Source organism: Dinoponera quadriceps, unplaced genomic scaffold (assembly GCF_001313825.1).
Source record: "Dinoponera quadriceps isolate SergipeBrazil2010 unplaced genomic scaffold, ASM131382v1 scaffold458, whole genome shotgun sequence".
Lineage (NCBI taxonomy): Eukaryota > Metazoa > Arthropoda > Insecta > Hymenoptera > Formicidae > Dinoponera > Dinoponera quadriceps.
This window is the reverse complement of record NW_014554796.1, coordinates 221,480-242,167: the sequence shown is the minus strand read 5'-3', so window position 1 is coordinate 242,167 and position 20,688 is coordinate 221,480. Positions and strand designations below refer to the sequence as shown.

General features: G+C 38.8%; 2 protein-coding genes across 3 annotated transcripts in view; one reads left to right on the top strand and one right to left on the bottom strand.

Annotated features, from left to right (window-relative positions):
• LOC106741879 (glycogen phosphorylase) overlaps positions 1-7,578 on the bottom strand; it is an 88,508-nt gene extending 80,930 nt beyond the window's left edge. Inside the window, exon 1 of the mRNA XM_014614280.1 lies at positions 5,910-7,578. Within this exon, the coding sequence (XP_014469766.1) occupies positions 5,910-6,990 (1,081 nt within the window). The 5' untranslated portion in view covers positions 6,991-7,578. The remainder of the gene's footprint in view (positions 1-5,909) is intronic.
• LOC106741899 (serine palmitoyltransferase 2) overlaps positions 1-20,688 on the top strand; it is a 33,406-nt gene that overhangs the window by 5,429 nt on the left and 7,289 nt on the right. Inside the window, exons 2-5 of one of the 2 annotated variants that reach the window (XM_014614314.1) lie at positions 9,816-10,508; positions 14,999-15,193; positions 16,963-17,117; positions 17,193-17,338. In XM_014614314.1, the coding sequence (XP_014469800.1) occupies positions 10,332-10,508; positions 14,999-15,193; positions 16,963-17,117; positions 17,193-17,338 (673 nt within the window). In that variant the 5' untranslated portion in view covers positions 9,816-10,331. Of the gene's footprint in view, positions 1-9,321; positions 10,509-14,998; positions 15,194-16,962; positions 17,118-17,192; positions 17,339-20,688 lie in introns of those variants that run through there. The other variant, XM_014614313.1, reaches the window with a different exon arrangement.

The window sequence follows — 20,688 nt, the reverse complement described above, 5'->3', positions numbered from 1 at the left end:
AAATTTTAGTTCCTGCGACTGAATAGGAGCCAAACGAAAACTCGCTGACGAGAAATGATATCTCTACCATCGCGGCTAAGAACATTCAGCTACATTAAAACTCGATTAAAGCAACTGAGAACAATTGGCTGAATAGAAACCTCCTTCAAGAATCTTTCTGTCCTTGCAACCAAGTTTTCATCTGATTCTCGCGATGGAAAATTTAGTTATACTAATGGATTTTTTTCCCTGTGTCTAGTACGCAAGTATTTGCAGATAAAATCCGATTTTGGTAAATATTTACAAAAAATGACACCTTACTGATCTTCTTTAAGATATGTTATAAAGGATAAAATTCTAAATCCATTTGTTCCTATAAATTATGTGAAAGTCGCGTGCATTTCAAGATATATCACTTTAAAATACTAGAATTTTACGTTGGTATATGTTAAACAGATTACTGACACTTACGTCTTTTGTCTTATTAAATTGATAAGACTATTTTATACTAAAATAACAAATTCTGGGAATATTAGCAAAGGCTCTAGACAAGGTTTGGGATCTAAATTTTGAAATTATTTTGTCTCCATGAGTCTCGCTTCCTCATCGGCGATTCAACTTGCCTCGAAAGACTTAGGATTTTCGAGTTCTTACAATTTTTCTTACTGCAAAAGAAATTACAAATATGAAATAAGGGGCTTCGCTCCTGAACGCCCGATCNGGGGGGGGGGGGGGGAGTGCGAGGCGTACCGATCGAGGGTTCTGGGGACAAAACCCTCGGCTGAGGGGTTCTGGGAGGCAAAGCCTCCCGATCGGGGATTAGGTGGAGCGAAGCCCCTCTATTTCACATTGCGATTTTTTTTGCAATAAGAAAAATTGCAAGAGTCCGAGAATTCCTAATCCATCGGGGTAAGTTCACAATTAAAGCACCGACTAGGAAGGAGACTTATGGCGACGGAATAATTTCTAAATTCAAATCCCAAACTTTGAGTGGCGTTTGTTAATATTCTCAGGATCTGTTATTTTAATATAAAATAGGCTCATCAATTTAGTAAGGCAAAAGATTTAAGCGTCAATAACTAGAACAACTCAAACTTCTTTTGTTAACACGTTCTGGCATTCAGTATGACTTAGACCATGATACTAAAAATGTTTATTTTCTACATGATATGATCTAAAGAAATACATAGGGGTTTTCTGAAATATTGATTTTTGTGAAAATGGTGAGCATTTGAAAAAAGCTTGGAAGCAATCCAGTCATTCAGCCATTTTTTGATTCCTTCGTACAAGGTGAAGTGTTGTACCGTAAGCGCTGACTTCATCGACCGGAATAAATGGTAATCGGAGGGAGTGATGTCTGGGGAATATGGCGGGTGGGGTAGGATTTCCCAGTTCACCCTTCTAAGCACTTCTTGACTGGTTAAGCAACATGCGGTCTGGCGTTGCCGTGTTGCAAAATCAACTTGTCAGGGCAATTCTCCCATTCCGGTCTCTTCTCGTGCAGAGCTCGCTTCAAACGGATCAGTCGATAACGACGCCCCAGATGGTTTCCGACGGTTTCGGTAACTCATAATATACGACATCCCTCTGATCTCACTAGATACAGAGCGTGACCTTATTGACGTGGATGTTTCTCTTTGGCGTCGACGGACCTGATTCCCCGGGACGCACCCATGCTGCTTTTCGCTTCAGATTGTCAAAATAAGTCCATTTTTCATCTCCAGTCACGATTCGATGGAGAATACCCTTTCGTTGTTGTCGTTCAACCAGAAGTTTACAAATGGTTTTCCGGCGTTCAGTCCCGTTTCTTCAGTATGTGGGGTACTTCAATTTCCTTACTTGTGCACCCGTCCCATGGAGAATTGAAATTTCGTTTCAAATTTCGCGCGCTCCGTGTTGTTTTGATAATCAGAGAGAGCGAGGGCGCTCCAGACGATTTTGTGTTTGTCAACTAACATCCCCGGATCTGTGAGCCCACCAAAGGAATCTCGCAGGCCTTCCTAAGTGCAACCATTTCGGCAGAAATAAGATGGAAAAATTGAGAATCAGAAGGTCGACTTTCGTCAAATGATGCTTTATTATTTTCAGCGTGACTTCACAGTTTTGCATACACTGAATGAGATGTCATCTGTAGATATAGAGATTCCTGCGTCACTCACCAATTCGAAACAATACAGACAATTTATTCGGAAATAGTATCGAAAGTTCGCAGCTGGCGATTTCAACGTGAATGACCAAGCTCGCTCTAAACGGCCTCAGGAAGTTGATGAAACGCTTCTTAAGGACTTCGTGCGCGAAAATCTGCGAGTGTCTGTTAAAAAACTCGCCGACACTGCACAAGTCCGTCTCCACTGTACATAATCGGAAGTGTCCTGAACATCAACAGGCGTGGATTTGTCTTTCATGGTAACGCTATTTTGATCTATTTTTCTCTTTGAACAATTTTCTTCGGGGCCAAAAAATTCGAATCTTTGGAAGCCTTCAAAATTCACTTCGATTAATTCTTCGCCAGTAAGAAACTTTTGTTTTGGAGCAAGGGCATCATGCAATTACCCGAGAGATAGGCCAACGCCATTGAACAAAACTGTACATATTTGCTTCAATAAAGTTACTTTTTGATTAAAATATTACGTTCTGAACTTGCATGAAAGATTTAAAACGAACTTTCCGAACAACCTAATATATTGTATATAAAGTATGTACGCGTTAAACAAACTTCTCTACATTTGTTACTCACTTTTCAACATATAAATGCAATTAATTTTATTTTAAAGACATGTCAAGGATACAAAGCCTCAAAAACACTTCATGTGTCTATGCCACCAGTCTATAATAAATCGCGATTTTCATAACTTTCCTTGGACCTGGTGGATAAATAATTGTTATTTCCTGTCTCTAGAAAACTCCAGAAATAGTTTACAATAATTAAGAAAAGTTTATGAAGTGGGTCATTCCAAAAATGATTTTTTTTTAACATCCTTCTTTGTCTGATAATGAAAGAGACAGAATTTTTTATTGTAAAAATCAAATTTGGCTAAGAATCAGGAATTTTTTTTCCTTCAACCAAAATGCGTTTGATTTGTTCATTGCCAGTCAAATTTTACTAAATTACTTTTTCCGTGTACGTGTTAATTTCGTTGATGACAAACGAACGACTATTCTTAATATATTTGAAAAGAATTATTTTAAAATCACTTGGAGATTCTTAGAAAGCGTCGGGCTTCGAAGAAAATAGGTGCGCCTCTGATTCCGAATGTTAACGTTTCGCTTTGTACTTTCCTGTGTCTTCCTCGCGCACAATCGTGCGTTTGCGCGGTGTGAGCTTCGACGCTCCCTATAGAACGAAGAGAACACACGGTTGTAGCGTGAATCATGTATAAAATACTTAACCAAGCTGCGTGGGATATAAACCAGTGTAAATGTATGAGTAAGTACGCGCTATGTATAGTAGTCGATGACTAATATCATGAATTATAGCACGTACGTCAGGGAGGGAACCGAACGAAAGTGTTTCACGCTAATGAAAATTAAACAAAATTGTGAAAAAACATCCGCAAATACAGGTATCCCGAAAATATCGAATATTTTTTCAACTATAGCTTTTTCTGCTTTCTCCACTTTTTCCGTTACAAATAAGGAGAACGATGACTCTCAATATTTCTTTAGAAAAAAGTGAGAATCATTTGTCTTCTTCAAACCTCACTATGTAATAAACTTTCACATTCTGTAAAAGTGAAATTCACTTTAGCTAAACTGAAGAATATATTTTTATTATTTATATTTTTCCTCTCCCGAAGCTTAACCAGAAACGTCTCATTTCTAATCGTTAAATAAGTCGAAAATGAAAAAAGATGACTCAATAAATTTTCATCGCGAAAAAGTTTTTAAATAGAGGAGAATTTTTAATGGAGGAAACATTCGGCAATTCTAGTACAGTATACTTGAAAAAATGTTTAATCTTAATTCTAGATTTTAATTTAAGATCTAGATCTTGATCTTAGATATTTAAATATGTAAGATCTAAATATTTATAATTACGTGAAATAATAGTTAATAAATATTATTTCGGATATTACATTGAATATGAAAAGATATCGGATATTATCTCGAATGATTATTTTATCTCATAAAAATCTTAAATACTGTGGATTCGAATAAAGCGGACGTCTGGATGAACGATCTGGCAAAGTACATAATTTACCGTGCGTGAAAAAAAATTGATATTTTTCTTCGAAAACTCGTACGCGTGACGCATCGCACTTTTCATATGGTAACACGTAACGAACGTACAGGGCAATCGGATGATGTCTCCTGCGGATCGATATAATACACAGCGGAATTTTAGCCTATGACATAAACCCTACGGAATGACACGGCGATTGATCGTTGTAAATTAAGAGTAATATTACGCGAGGCGAAGTAAAAAACATATATATCCTTTAAACCCGACGTCTCCGCTGCGCATCGCTCGTTGCACACAGAAAGGATCAACGTCTTTAGTTTTCATTTCCCGTTCTTCTCCAAGTTTCCACCATCGGTATTACCATCACTTCGGTGCTATACTCAGCAATGTCGACGGAGAAAAAACCGCACAAATACTAAGGTAGATAACGCTATTTCGGTTCCGTCGCGGGGGGAATGTTTTCGCGACTGTCGCGGTAACGTCGAGTATCGATTCGCGATTATTGTTAATCTCTGCGTAGTGCGACTGAATACGCAAACATCGCGGCACCGTAGCCGGCGATTTTGCGCTGCCCGCGAAATACATTATTCTTCAATAGTTAAGTAGAGCGTGACATTATATATAGGAAGAAAGAAGAAATTACGTAGATTATATACCATGAGCTGCGGATGTCTATTTTTAGGGAGATCGCGCATACGATGTACGAAAGATAACTGAACAAATATCACGCCAATGGCACGCTGTAGTCAGGCGGAAGCGCCTGCGAGCGAGCACGCCAAAGTTCATGCATCGTCGCTAAATTAATTAGCATTTTCTTCTCCAAGTGGGGACTTTCAGGCTTTCGCGTTAGGCATCGCGTGTTAATCAATTGTGTCGAATCCTGCCTGAATGTTACACGGTATATATGGTATATACGGCGTCATTATCTTCTCGTCTCGTCGGATTTTCAGAATTGCGCGTGGATGTTCCACGATCAATATCACACCATGTACGACTGAATCGATGTTAATACATCATAGATCGTGCGCATATTTTTCAGCAAATCAAAGCCCATTTAAAATTGTTCATCTGCTTTCGAATTTCACTCGGTCTTGGAGAATGTTAAAAAACAAATTTGCGACCCGTAATGTGTTAATTACTCGTAACATCGTCAGTTCATCAAAAAGTTCATCTCATATTCCGTATGCGTCCAACTGAAATACATACGGAGAAAAATAATTTAGGAAGACAGCAAATTTTATGCTGTCATATATAGCAAATATATGAAGATGCAAAATGTTTCTTAAGTATCGTCTAATATTTTAGGAATTGATTTTTTAGGTCATTTTATAATCTATGAAATATAATATCTCAAAAGGTCAACTCGTAAATTATCGAACGGTATTTAAGAAACAATCTGTATATTTATTTATTCGCTACGATAGAACATATAATTTGCTGTCCCTCTGAATTATTTTGCTCTTCGTGCACAATTTCTTCGCGTTTTCAACGTTTTAATTCTCGCAGTAGAGATGGAAATCTTACCGTTCGGTTCAAATACTCCCGAGAAGCAAATGAACACAAAGAAGACAAGGTGACTGACAGCAACAACAATCGCATTAACCACACGAGAATTTTTCGCCATTTTTTCTCAGCTGGGTGATATCCACTCGCTGAGGTCGGGATATCAATCAGATATTAAGGAGATACACGGACGTTCACTCTCGAAGTCTACGAAAATTCCAACAATAAGCATTGAAGCACTCACCGAGTCCTATGTCTCTGAAAATTTCCTTGGGCGCGATTTCGATTTCCTCCTTCTTCTTGTTGTCAACCGGACGAGAGGGACGATGATCGGGTTCCTTGGGCTTTGGAGGCGTTTCTTGTCGCTTCGCGCTCTCGGATTCCGAGTTAACGGAGCGCGGTTGTGGCGGCGCGGACGGCTTGACAGTCTCCTCGAGCAGGAAGTCATGGGACATCTCGTATTTGTCGTGATGCTTGCCAGCTTCCTCCGTCTCTTTCGGCAAAAGTGGCAACGGCTTCGACGGCGGCTCGAGCTCCTTCGGCTGCTTCAAGTCTGCCTTCTCCACCAGGTTCCACGAGTCGTCGTCCATGATATTCTTGACCTTGTCAACAGGCTTGGGCGGCGTGTCATTGCCAAGGAAATCGAGCATCGACGACCTTTCCGGTAAGACTGACGACTTGACGGCGATCTCCTCGTCGAGATCCTTCACGTCGCTCGACGGAGCGGTCTCGTGCCGCTTGCCTTGCTCGGTGAGGGCGATCGCCGCATCGGTGCTGCGTTCCTCAGAGCCGGCTCCGGTGTCGGCCTTGTTATCCACATCGGCGGCTTTCGTGTCCGACGACAGGAGGTCGTCAGCCGTGGACGAAGTCGGTAAGAGCGGTGCCGGCGGCGACTCCGGCAGTATCTCCTCGTTGCCGGAGCGCTCGTCGTGAGGCTGATAGGCCCGTTCGCTCTCGACGAACGCCATCGTAGCCAGTTTAGGATCGACCGGGTCTAATGGTCGCTGGAACGGGTCCGACGACTGCGCCATAGCCTCGCACTTCTCAAAGTCTGCGGAAGGCGGCGGTGTCGCAGGCACGGGTTTCGCGTCGACGTCGCCGTCGACGAGGAGCGCACTCGGTAGCACGTTGTCCGATGCCTGGAAGGAGTCGCCGATATGCAGCAGGTCGTCGACACGTGGCGGGTCGATCAGTCGTGGCGGCGGTTGTTGCTGCTCCGGACGATCGTCCGGTGAGTCGTGGCTGAGATGCTCGAAGTCGTCGACGGAGTCGTGATCCCTCTTGAGGAGCACGTCATTAGGCGTGTCCTGCAGCCGCGAATCCATCCTCGGTCGCCACGGGAGGACCGCGAATCGCTCAGTCGTTGGCGGGGATTTACGGCTAACGACGATGACTCACACCGAGCGAGCTGCTGGCTGGCTGACGGCGTTCGATCCTTTTGCACGACGTTGCGCGATATGTTGCGCGAGCTGCTCCCTACTCTCATCAAAGCCGGGTATTACGAAGAGCGCTACTCCCACCTGCTGCCGTTGTTGTCGTTGCTACCGGCGGCTCTTCAGTGAGGCACATCCGACGTCCTTGTTATCCTAACTCACTGGCGGCGACTTCCGCTACTGCTGCTGCTCGTTACCACCGTCGCGTCTTTCGCGAGCTATGGCCTCCTCTCTCTCTCCCGTCGGTTGCCTCCGGGGATGCGCGCCGGGGTCGGCGCGAAATCGCCTCTCACGTGCTAAGTCGTCGTCAACGTCACCGTCGGCCGATCGACGCGAGGAACAAAACTCGGGCTCAAGGACTCGGAGAAGAACGAGACTGGCTAACGGGTGAAAGCTCGGCTCACTCGCGCGGGTTACGGGGCGAAGTCGCACGGTATTCGGTGATATTCGGTGCGCGATCGACGGGTGGGTTCGACCGCGAGCCGCGCTCCCCATCGCGACGGGGCAACCCTCTCCCGTGTGCCGAGCGCAACGCGGACCAATTGCACGCTCGCTGTTATCCCCCACCGCCGACCGGCACGCAGAAAGGAGACGCAACCGTCGGACAAATTCGCGTACCTGGACGCAAATACGTGCTCACATGCTAGAAAATCCACCATTGACACGACCGGTCAATGAATGTAATCACACTTCGTTATTTTTACATTTCACAGAGAATTGACGGATTTACGTACGCATTAAGCTCCACACGAACACACGTGGCTCCGTTTGAATAGGCGTGAAGTTTGTCGGTTCTGATAAGACTTGAAATCCGATATTCGAATCCGAAACTGATAGGATCAGTGAATCTATTCTTTCAAACCCCCCGACTTTTGTATAAAATATTTTTTTTTAATGCGTTGCTCAACAGATATTGGAGGTTGTCATTTAAAACGGAGTACACTGGGATATAATGTGAATATAGTATAGTAGTGAAGTAGCACGTTCGTCTTATTTTTATACAAATATATATATATATTTCAGTAGGATAGAGTGAAGGCGCCTTAACATCACCAGTGGAACCTGATAAAAACAAATATACACTGCATTATGTACATGCCTTATCATTATAATTAGAGTTACTTATATAACTTTCGATCTTATACGTATGTATATACGGCTAAAAATGGTGTAACTCTCGATTTAAGAAACGATAAGACTTATTTGACGCAGTGTGCACATCGGTGTGATTCACGCTTCTTCTTTCACCTTATGTAACCGATTTTGGAAACGGAAGATAACGATTTGAACGAAAACGAAGGCGGATAGAAGAATCGTAGTGAAAATGAAAAGTTTTATACTTGATAAGCTCATTCGGGAAGGCTACGCCGGACAAACATGTTATCTCGTACGTTCGTCTTATTTTTATACAAAGCGTCGTCGTTTTATTGATTGTACCGCACTCTATTCCCGATGCATGGGATATTAAGGCTCCAGAACAGTCACACAGTAGTGACTATTCTCATTTAATGACATCAGAAGACACATGCCAAGATTTTTTGCGTTATACTTTCAAATAGTCACAAAATTAACTTGATACGGAACCTTCTTTTCTAACCTCTTTTCTCATGATTTTGTCAATGTTAATTTTACACCTACTTATTGATTGTTTGAGTAAAGGAAAAGTGTTCGTCTAATTTTACAAGTTCGCTAAATTGATCATAAATGTCATTTTGTGGATATATCTTTTTATTTAAAAGTATAACGTGAAAAATCTTGATATGCGTTTTCTCGCTTCTGACATCATTAAACACGGACAGTCACAACGACTATTCCGGAGCCTTTCCTATTCCGCGCTACATTAAATACAATATACTACGTTTATCGTTATCTTAAACCGTTGATAAATATCGCTCACTTCGAGTTATATAAAACGATTACATCAGCAGATTGATATAACTCTGTACATTCGAAATAATCGGAAACACGGTATCTCAGCAATTTGCCGTATTATATAATTATTTTTTTACATTTATTTTATGTGTTGTGTATTATATTATATATTAATATATATCAATATATTATGTTAATATATATAAAATATGTTATATTATACATGTATATACATTTAGTATGTAATTATTAGATTATTAATTATTTCTTTTTTATGTATAGTACTAAAGAGCGCGTGTGTGTATATGTATACACACACATACATACACTTCGTACTTTTTTGAGTAAGAGAAGCAACAGTAAATGTCAGTACGCGGCACCGCAGTAGCTATTTATATCCTGACATTGCGTTGAAACAGAAGCTGTAATAGGTTTGTTTTGTTTATGTTCTTCGCTCTCTTCTACATTTTTCCTAAAATAGTTTTTTTTTCCTCCTCCTCCTCCTAGACCGATCGTCAAGCAGACACATTCCTTTTATTCCGAGAGCCATAGAATCAAGTACCGTTACAAGAAAGATCCGCCTGATCATCACGCGCGTTAAAATGGCTGAAAATTATTGCATTTTCGGAGTCGGCCATTTTCATTCGCGACAACGACGACGATTGTCCCGATACTTCGAAATCCACACGATCGATAGCCTTATCGCGTAGCCGGAGTAGGAAATAGGATGAAATCCCGCGGCCTATCGCAAACGCAGGAAAAAAGACGACACGGTGAATTCGCGCGCGAGTGCTCGAGGTGGGACAATGGGAGAGGAGACGGTTAAATGTCTGACCTGTTTTCAGCAGGAGAATCCGAATCGAGGAGGAGAAGCAGAAGGGAGGAGGAAGGAGGCTGCGCGACGCAGCGCGACACAGATCAGCGCGCGGCGCGTTGCGGCGCTCGACGAGGAGGTGGTGGCGGAGAGGATCTTGCACGGCCGCCGCATCGGAGTCGCAGGGCGAGCGCGTAGGAAAAGAGCGTCGGGAGACGACCTCAGGCGCAGGCGTCGGTCGGCAACGCGCTAAATTGTGACACAACGTATATACGACGGTGGTGCAGGTAGTGCGAGCGGTATCCCGCGCGGCGGCGGCGGCACTGGTGGGGTGGGGTGGTAGTGTGTTACGAGAAACGTGGGCACGTCGTGTGCTTCGTTCTCTCTCTCCGTCCGTCCGTCTCGTATGTGGTTTCGCGCGATCGAGTCGAGTGTGGTCGTCCGGTACAACGACGAGGAGGAGTCATTCTCGGTCGGCGGATCGTCGTTCGTCACAGTGCCGGATAGTGTTGTGTGTGATAATCGGCTTTATCAGGCTCGATGAACGATGGCGACCGCGACCACGAGGCTACGCGCTACGGAGACGCGCGGCGAGGAAGCGCCAATTATCGAAAAGAAGGATCCGACAACAACGTTGTCATCGCGAAACGGTTTAACCTCATCTCGGGACGCCGAGGACGCTGGTAGGATGAACGGTTACACGCTGAGTAACACTCACACGCATGTAAGTAACGTATATGCGCGCAACGAGCCGGCGAACTCGCGTCGTTACTCGCGCGCGCGCGAGCCTCGTTTCGATTACGGACGTGCAGCGCGCAGTCCGCAATCCCTCCTCTGGTCTGTTCCTTTTAGCCGAAGTGGCTGCACTGGTTCAAGAAATTGATGTGCACATTAGAGAGCGTATGAAACATACGTACGAGATTCTCACGTGCTTCAAATACGAGACTCTCACGTGCGTAAATTTATGGAATTTTTGAAACTTCTAGTGCAGCCAGTTCAGCTAAAAAGAACAGACCACCTTGTTTCCTCATTCGCGTCTCTTCCTAGTTATGCGTCGCGTCTTGCCGTTCGTTTATTCGCTCGCTTGTAACGTAGCTTCTTCATTCACTCGTGAGTGTGACATGGTGACACGGACTGTTACATTACAATATCCGCGTGTACGAATTAGGAGCGTGCGAGATTATTCTTCACTCTGTCTACATCCCGCAGCTCCCTATATTCATTTAGAAAATCGTCACGTCTCGAGAATGGGCATGCCAAACATATCTTTGATTTTGTAAAAAAATGTTTTAATTAATAAATTAAAGTATACTCATCAAGAGCAAGTATCGGCTGTGTTCTAAAATTCACTGCCAGCACTGAAAATCTATGGTTTATGTTACATATACTATACATTTTCACCACTGGCACAGGTAAATATTGAAACGCAATCATCAATGCGTGTTTACATGTTGAAGACGCTGGTCCCTAAAGGACCAACTATCCTTGGAGTATGCAGAGAATGCAATGTGCTTTAAACAAAACGAACGGTGCGCTTACAATTAATATTTCTCTGCGCGCGTATTAACCCTTCGCACTCGAGGGCTCCGGAGCGGAGCCACTTAAAATTTGTCTTCAAACTCGAGGGTTCCGCTATGGAGACAATGCAAATAATTTTCGGTTCATAACATAAGGACAAAGACAAATCATAAAAACTATTGTGTATAGGATATTCCGCTCTTGCTAATTTGCATTTGAGTTTGAAGAGTTTGAAGACAAATTTTAAATGGCTCCGCTCCGGAGCCCTCGAGTGCAAAGAGTTAATATTCTTCTCTTAATACATGATCTTCGAGGTTTCAACTCGTATTAATCCGCGTTCTCAAAGCAGTACAGTAAAATTCTCCGAACAGCGGATATTTCATTCGTTCACGGAAATCGCTATCAGCAACAGCGACGATAAATCGATGATAAGCTCGATTGCTGTTACCGTCGAACTTATAACAATTTATCGGAATATTAAGATGGATATTATAATCCTACAGTTCTTAAATTCCTTAAATTCCTAAAATTCTAATATGATGACAACAAAAAAGATAATTAATATTTCCTTGTCTTGTATAGCGATTTATTTGATACGGGTATTTTGCTTCTCATGTTATACTGATATGACGTATTTTAAGCCGCTTTGAATGTTTTGTGATTTAAGATTAAAAACGCGCGCACGTCATCGCGCGCCATTTTTAATTGCTATTACACACACACACACACACACTCTCTCTCTCTCTCTCTCTCTCTCACATACAAATAAACTATTAGGTCTGTGCATAAGTTCCTAAAGTCATATTTAAATACATTGAAATTCTAGATGCTTAATTTTTTCAACTAATTTATGTTTTATGTTAATATTGTTAATTAATCTGCATTCGAATTTACATATGACAATATATATTTGTTTACTTAAACATATTTTTAATTTAATTGAAAATAGAGGTCGAAAAGGTATATATCTAGCATCTATATGTTGCATTTTTTTCATCGCGGATAAAGTGGCGTTGAAACAAGCAGAATTATTTGCGAAACCTATAAGCCCCTGAACGCAAAAAGGAGGAGTTAGATCAGGACAACCTTTTATTTTGACATCAAAGCGCAAGATTCATGGGCATAAGATTCTCTTCTGTATTTGGTAAGACCAGAAGGGCCTGCTCTATTATGAGCTGCTCAAAACTGGTGAAATGATTACTGCACAGCGCTACAATTGCCAATTATACCGGATGAACGAAGAAATTCAAAAAAAAAGAATGTGGACAAGGAAAAGAAATCGAAAAGTCATCTTATTCTACGATAATGCTTGGCTATGTTTTGCTTACTAGAATTTGAATAGGACGTTTACCACATCCGGCGTATAGCCCAGATTTTTCTTTCTAATTTTGATGTATTTCAGTCAATGCCGAACCATCTCTCTGGTATGCGATTTAGAAATAAAGTTGAAGTGCGAAAATAGGTCGATGAATTTATTGTATCGAAATGTTATTTATCAGTCGAAGAATCCTGTTATTTATCAGTCGAAGAATCCATTTGTTACCTGAAAAATAGTCTAAAATTGTAGCAAGCGAAAAAAAATACTTTGATTAAATATGCATGTGTTGTTTAATATACATAAATAAAATCGCTAAGAAAACCCCAGAAACTTATACATAAACCTAATATAATAATAAAGTAAAAATATTTAAATATATACAAAATATATATAATTATATATATAACTATATAAGGGTGATTCATTTTAATCTTAAAGCAAATATTTCAAAAAGTATGAAAAATATGGGAAAATGTTCCAGTTAAAAGTTGTAAGATTTGGAACAGAACGTAAAATGGTGACCTTAACTTCGTTGTATAATCAATTCAAGATCATTTCAAGGTCAACTTCATTTTTTTTTTAATAGAACCATATAGTTTTTCTTAATAAAAACCGATTTCTTCGTTCATTATATTGGGTCTATGCTTAATTCCGCAGCGAAAATCGAGTAAATTTCAAACGCAAAATATTTAGCAACAAAAGCGATTTTAATCAACTAAATATGTTCCATTCTGTTCAATGACTCTCTGCCATCTTTTCACGAGCTTCATTATCCCTCTTTCATAGAAGTCCTGAGATTTTTGGGCAAAGAATTCACCCAAGTGGTTTTTAAGGATGTTCAGGGAACTAAAGGTTTTGTTATTCAAATTGTTCTGTAACGCCCGGCACAAGTGATAGTCTGAAGGTACAAGGTCCGGGCTATACGGTGGCTGCACCAAAACATCCCACCCAAGCCGCAATAACTTTTGCCGGGTCATCGTGTGGTCTAGCATTGTCCTAGTAGAACGCCCTTTCTGTTCGCCAATTCGCCGGGCCGTTTCTGATCGACTGCTCACTTTAATTCGGCCAATTGTGATGTTTGTCCTGCCACGCTTGAATTCATTTACCCAAAGTCGAACAGTTTCATAGGAAGAACATGAGTCACCCAATGTAGAGGAAATCCTTTCATGAATTTCCTCTGCTGTTTTCTCTTCCAGAAGGAAGAATTGAATCACACCACGAATTCCAATTTTATCCATTTTTCACTGTCACTCCAAACACTTCTGTCTAAACAACTGTCAAACAACAAATTACTATCAGAATGACTTGTGACCGTAGAATATTCACCCATAGGAAGGATACTTTATGATCACATATACAGATGTTACTGTCGTCCTCCATTAGTATACGAACCAAGTTACTTATCAAACCTTCGTACTAATGCTACTCACTTTTATCAATGTATTGCGTTGGGTGATAAACGATGTAGAAATGTATGTAAATATATTATTACGTGTATTTACACTCACCCATAGTCTACATCGTAATACACAAGATCCCTGAACTCAGTGCCAAAACTAATACAGCGGCTTTAGACATGAAAACAAATCGAAAATATCTGGTAAACATATGTCCTGATCTGAACAATTTCGGAGTTAGGGAGTATTGAAATTGCTTTCATAAGAAAATATGAATTGAAGTAAATGTTGTTTAATGTTCTTTATTTTGTTTAAAACTTTACAAAAGGTGGTCAAAAATTTCTTCGTTGACTTCGGCATACTTTCTAGCACGAATTAATACATTTTTCGAACTTTTTGAAAAATGTTTGGAGTTTGGATAACATCGGTAGCATTAACTGTCAGTTGCCATAGTTGTTCTGAATCGGATGGATCTCATTCTGGTAGACTAGATCTTTCATGTGTTTCTAAAGGAAAAAATCCAGTGGTGTAAGGTCGGGACTAGCTGACCATTTAATAGGAACGTCCTGATCAATCTAGTTAGGATAGCGATCATGAAGAAACGTGGAGGGATACCAAATTGGGTCATAATAAGCAATAGATAAATTTATTACGGTTTTTACCGCGGTTCGACAGAAATAAAATAACAAAATAGCAAAAAATAGAATAGCAAAATCGCAATCGAATGCAATTTTCGATTTATTTTGCGTTATTCTTATATAACATACAACAATTGATGTTCTCGCGGACCATCATAAGCAGTAGGCAAATTTATTGCAATTTTCTCGCAGTTCAACAGAGACAAAATTGCAAAAATTATGGAATAACGAAATCGCGAACAAATTTAATTTTTAATGTTATTTCATATTATTTTTATACAATATATGTGAATTGATATTTCCGCGAACTATGGCATATAGCAAGCAAATTTATGTATTACAGTTTCTTCACAACCCAACAGAGACGAAATTGCAAAAGAAGTATGGAATGGCAAAACCACGATCAAAGGAATCCGCTGAAAAAGTTTCGTTCATCACAGCAGCCTTGACACACCTTGGTTTTTACATCCTTATGTTCCTGGGATTTATTAATCAGTTATTCTTTGTTCCGAAAGTTGCGCGTGAGAAGGACAGAGAGGTACGGCGATAATAATTTACAATCGATTAAACGTTATAGCATACTCGCAACTGACAACGGACATTCAGCAACGCGTAAATTTAAACAACTCTGAAACTTTACGGAATTATACAGCAGACAAGCCTAATAACTAAAGAATTTTTCATTGGTGCCCGGAATCGGTAAAAACAGTCCCTTGAAGGAAAATCAGTATTTAAATTTATAAGCAAATATTATCTAAACTATTAGAAATATAAAAAAATATTTTAGATGAAAGTTTTATAGGTTCGATATTATTTTATGATGACATTCTGAGATTTTTCGAAAATTTTATATTTTTCGAAATACCCCCACCGCTCACACTTTTTTTATAATCCCTGAGATTTATTTTACGAAATTAAAGATTATTTTATATTGAATTCAACCATACATAATAGAGTTAGATTTAAAAAACTTATTTTAAAAAATAAATTGAAAATATATATACAGGGTGTCCCATTTTAAATGCCCCAGACAAAAATCTCGAAAAATATAGAAGATACGCAAAAATGTTTCAGACGAAAGTTGCATGGTTTGAGAAAGGCCACATGATGAAAATATCAACTTGATCTTTAATAACCTTCTCAAGACCAGGTCAATGTGATCAATGTTTTTTTTAATGGAACTTCCCATTTTTTATTACACATTCTTGTAGCTTTTGTCGAGACGTTTTCAAAATACCTACTTTTGTCTTTTGCTCAAGTCATTCCCAAAATATGAAGCTTCAAAATTGACATACCGCTGGCACTTTTTACGTCACTAGATATTAGACTCTTGAATACTCTTGCAAATATAGGAAAATTTTATATAAAAATGATACTAATAAATTACATACAAATTATTTAGAAATTACACATATTAAGGGTAATAATAAATCAGACAAGCTCTGCGTAATAGTTTAGCACTTTATTATATGCCGATTAATGTATTTATTTTCATAAGTTGTCAGGTATTTATATGTTAGTGCAACTATTTATTTTAATGCTGTAATTAGCTATATTCTATCTAATCGACAACTTATGGGGACAAGAGACATGTTTTTCTATTACTATTTCTATTGTAATATTATATACATAAAATATATAATTATTAAAAGTTATTTTTCCGATTATGATCTTATAAATAAATCTGTCCATATCCCTATCTATTACAAGAAGTTATGAAGAAGAAAGAAGGAGAAAAAAAGAAACACCATCGTTAAATAGTGAAGGTATAAGACTGATACGGATATAGCATGTACATATATGTGTGTGTGTGTGTGTGTATGTATTTATATGTTTTCAATTTATTTTTTAAAAATAAGTTTTTGAAATATTAGTTTATTATATAAAGTTGATTCGGTATAAAGTAATCTTTAATTTCACTGCAAAATAAATCTCAGGTATTAAAAAAGTGTGTGGTGAGATATTTCGAAAAATATAAAATTTTCGAAAAATTTTAGTATGTCATCATAAAATAATATCGAAACTATGAAACTTTTGTTTAAAATATTTTTTTATATTTCTAATAATTTAGATAATATTCGCTTATAAATCTAAGTACCGGTTTTCCTTCAAGGGGTTGTTTTTACTCCTAAAACTAATTTTGAGCACTCACTAAAAATTGTTTAGTTATTAGGTTTGCCTGCTCTATAATTCCACACAGTTTCAAATTTTTTTGAATTTACATGTTGCCGAATGTTCCTTGTGAGCCAAGTGTAACATTTGAGTATATTCCTATATTAAATGTGTATGTATGTGTACATTTTTTAGGGATACGCTCCGCTCTACGAAGATTTCGAGAAGTTTTATTTTAGATACGTTTATAGGAGAGTTAGAGATTGCTGGAACAGGCCAATATGCTCCGTTCCCGGGGCAATGGTTACATTGAAGGATCGCGTCAGTCACGATTACGGATGGACGTTTCAGTAAGTTCAATCGCATACAATAACAATGCCCCGCATGTCGGTAGAATTCAAGTTTCAAATTTTTATTTCTGACAGATTTACTGGAACTGAAACGGAATGTATAAACTTGGGCTCTTACAATTATTTAGGATTCGCTACGAAGACTGGTAAGACTGTCATCGAGAGCATCGGAGCGCTCAGGAAACTCGGTTGTGCCACTTACAGTACACGTCTCGAATTAGGTATATATCTCGAGAAGCCCTTTGGCCTGTTCCTTTTATATGCACTGTAACGTTGTTTCTTTTCCCTTCACTTCCCCTTCACTCTAATGTTTTATTCTTTCCCCTTCATGTTCGATTATGTATTATTTCACTCTAAGAAAGGAAGCGCAGTTTAGTTCAGTTAAGAAGGCAAAACTTATTATTCAAACGTGAGTCATTAGCAAACCATTAATGCAAAACGGAAATCTAACCAATGCATTATATTACCGTGGCAGTGTACATGATATGAAAAATTTTTGCTTGGAAAGCAATTTGTGTCTGTTTTATACAGAATGTTCTTGCGAGGAAATTGACAAGCTTCTGAAATATATTCTAGAAGTAATTATAAATAAAAAAGTTTAGTTGCATTATAAGTCAAATCGACTCAGTTATCGAGGTATAGACAGTTTTATTAATATTGTAACAAATGAAAAACATCATATATACAGGGTGTACGATATGTTTCATACATCCGCTCATGTGTAGATAGAAGGAATTCAATTGATAGAAAAGGTAGATACCATTATAAATAAAATTCGTAATAGTTAACGAGGAAATAATTATTCTGACTGAGCTAATGAGCACACAAGAAAGCAGTAAACCGAACATATAGAAAAAAAACATCTTTTACTGGCGCGCGATTGTGACACTTGCGAATTATGGCTCGCGTTCCTCCGCGGAATCCGTGTTTCTTCGCGTCGCTGTTTCTCGTAGCTTTAGGCGGACTACTAAAGTCACTTTAACACTGACAATTACCTTGACATTTGAAAAATATTTACAACTGTCATACGGAAACTCACCTTGCATCACTTTTTACACACACACACATACACGCGCGCGCGCGCGCACATACACACTGGGTTAGGGGAAAAGTCTTTTTACAAATTAGAGCTTAATTGAAATACATTTTTTAAGTTGTTTACAAACCTTTTATTAACCCTTAAATGCATGAATTTTTTTTTATTACTGAATTATTTTTTTTTTTTAGGTTCATAGATAGTCCCAGAAAATGAGAAAAATATTTAAAAAAATCTAAGGCATATGTTGAGCATTGCCTTTGTGTCTTTTGGATTGTATATTTCGTTCTAAGGAAGAATTTGGTTTTCCACGTTTTCCACGTTTTAGGTGTGCCTTTGATCTCGACAAAGAGGAAAAATAAATATGTTGCAAATTTGCAACACTATTCATTTAAGGGTTAAACCAAATATGTGCCGTTTTGATCGATGATCTTTTGCCATTTTTTGGGTAGAGCCATTATTCCATCGGTGTAGAACTTCTGAAATTTCTTGGCAAAAAACCGAGATAAGTGATTTTCGCAGGCTTTATTTTAAGTCAAGTTTACTCCATTAAGAGAGTTCTACAAAGACCGAAACAAATGGTAATTTGACGGTGCAAGGTCGGGACTATATATGGTGGATGCATCTTCATAGTTAAGCTTTCTCAATTTTTGCCGAGTCGTGAAAGATGTGTGTGGTCTGGCATAGTCATGATGGAAGACAACGTCTGTCCTTCTGTTGATCAATTCCTGCTTCTTTTCCTAAATCGATCGCTTCAATCGCATTAGTTGACAGTACAGATCAGAATCGTTTTGCTTGGCGACATAGTGGACGATTCCCTTCCAATCCCACCAGGCACAGCATCACCTTCTTTGGCGCCAATCCGGGCTTTGCGATCGTTTGTGATGCCTCACTTCACTTCGACCACGATCTTTTTCGAACATTTTTGTCGTATGTTATCCACTTTTCATCGCCCGTTATCAATCTTTTCAGAAATGGGTAAATTTCGTTTCGTTTCAGCAGCGATTCGGAAATGGAAATTCGGCCCATTAAACTTTTTAGCATCAAATTATGTAGCACCCAAACATCGAGTTTCTTTATGTATCCAGCCTTAAGCAAATGCCTCAAAACGACTTTATGATCGATATTTAGCTCCTTAGCTATGTCATAGCTGCTCACATGACGATTTTCTTCAATTTTCTGGAAAATTTCATCGACATTTTCTATTAGGTGGACATAGAACGTTGTACATCTTTGACATCAAAGTTTTCATTTCGAAATCGGCGAAACCAATGTGCTACTGTTTGTCTAGTTAAAACATCCTCTCCATAAACATGACAAATTTTTTCTTTGTCTTGTGCAGTATTTTTCCCTTTTTTATAATAAAAGTAAAATGTGTCGAAAATGTTCCAGATTTTCACTCATTTTCAAATTTGATTGAATACATCAATATTGTTCAAATCTAGGATGAATTTATTTTAAAATGTTCTATGAAATGGCACCTTTCCAACGATATATAACCTAATATGTCATAGCACCATGTCAAAAATCGACCAGATCTCCATCTATCCGCAATTTGTAAAAAGACTTTTTCCCTAATCTAATATATATATGTATATATGTTTGTTCAAAATTGTTTTACTTTTTTCTTGCAAACATACTACTGCTCATTGTACCATAGATTAATGGTGGACCAGGCAATTAATTTATCTAAGGACCACATGAATTTATAAATTAAGATGTGAACCAAACTCTAATAGTTTACTGGGAGGACCCTCTAAGTACAAACGTAGAATATTAGGTGTAAATGGCCGTGATTTTAAATTAATGAAAAAAGATTTCACTGGTGACTGGTCTGTAAGCCGGTGTAGCATAGCCGAAGTTCGAAGCGGTGCGTAGTAGCGCAGTAGGAGATCTGACTGCTGAGGCATATGAGAATCGTTTGATAAGTCCTTAGAAAAAATGTGAAAATATAATTTTTTTAGAGTAAAATAACTTTTCAACATAATATATATAATCTCACTCAAGCTCAATTTAGTCCAACGATACTCAAGTTTTTTCATGCTTTCCATATAATACGATTTATCTTTCTCTTTAAAATAGCCGTTTACAGAATGAATTATTTCAATATTCGAGCCAAATATCTTTTCACCCAACCATTTTTTCAAATCTGGAAAAAGTCGCTAATTCTAGAAAATGCAACGGATAGTTGACTAAGTGAAACTCATGCAGTTTGATTATTGAAACTCCAGACACGTGAATTGGTTTTTTCCTCTGATGAAAGAGCACTTTTTTCTTTGCCCTATGGGGACATTTCGCCTTGATTACATTGTTAAAATATTCAATAATGACGCATAATATTCTCCTGTGATTTTTTTTCCTTTTTTCAGGATCAATAAACAGTACTTTATGAGCATCGTAAAAGAATAGATGTCATGACCTTTCGAATTGTTGACATTGTTTTTGCTTTCTTCGACGCACGTTTATCAGGAGAAGTTTATTGTTTTGACCGTTCTTTGGTACGTAATGGTGGATCTACTGGTCTGTTCTTTTTTA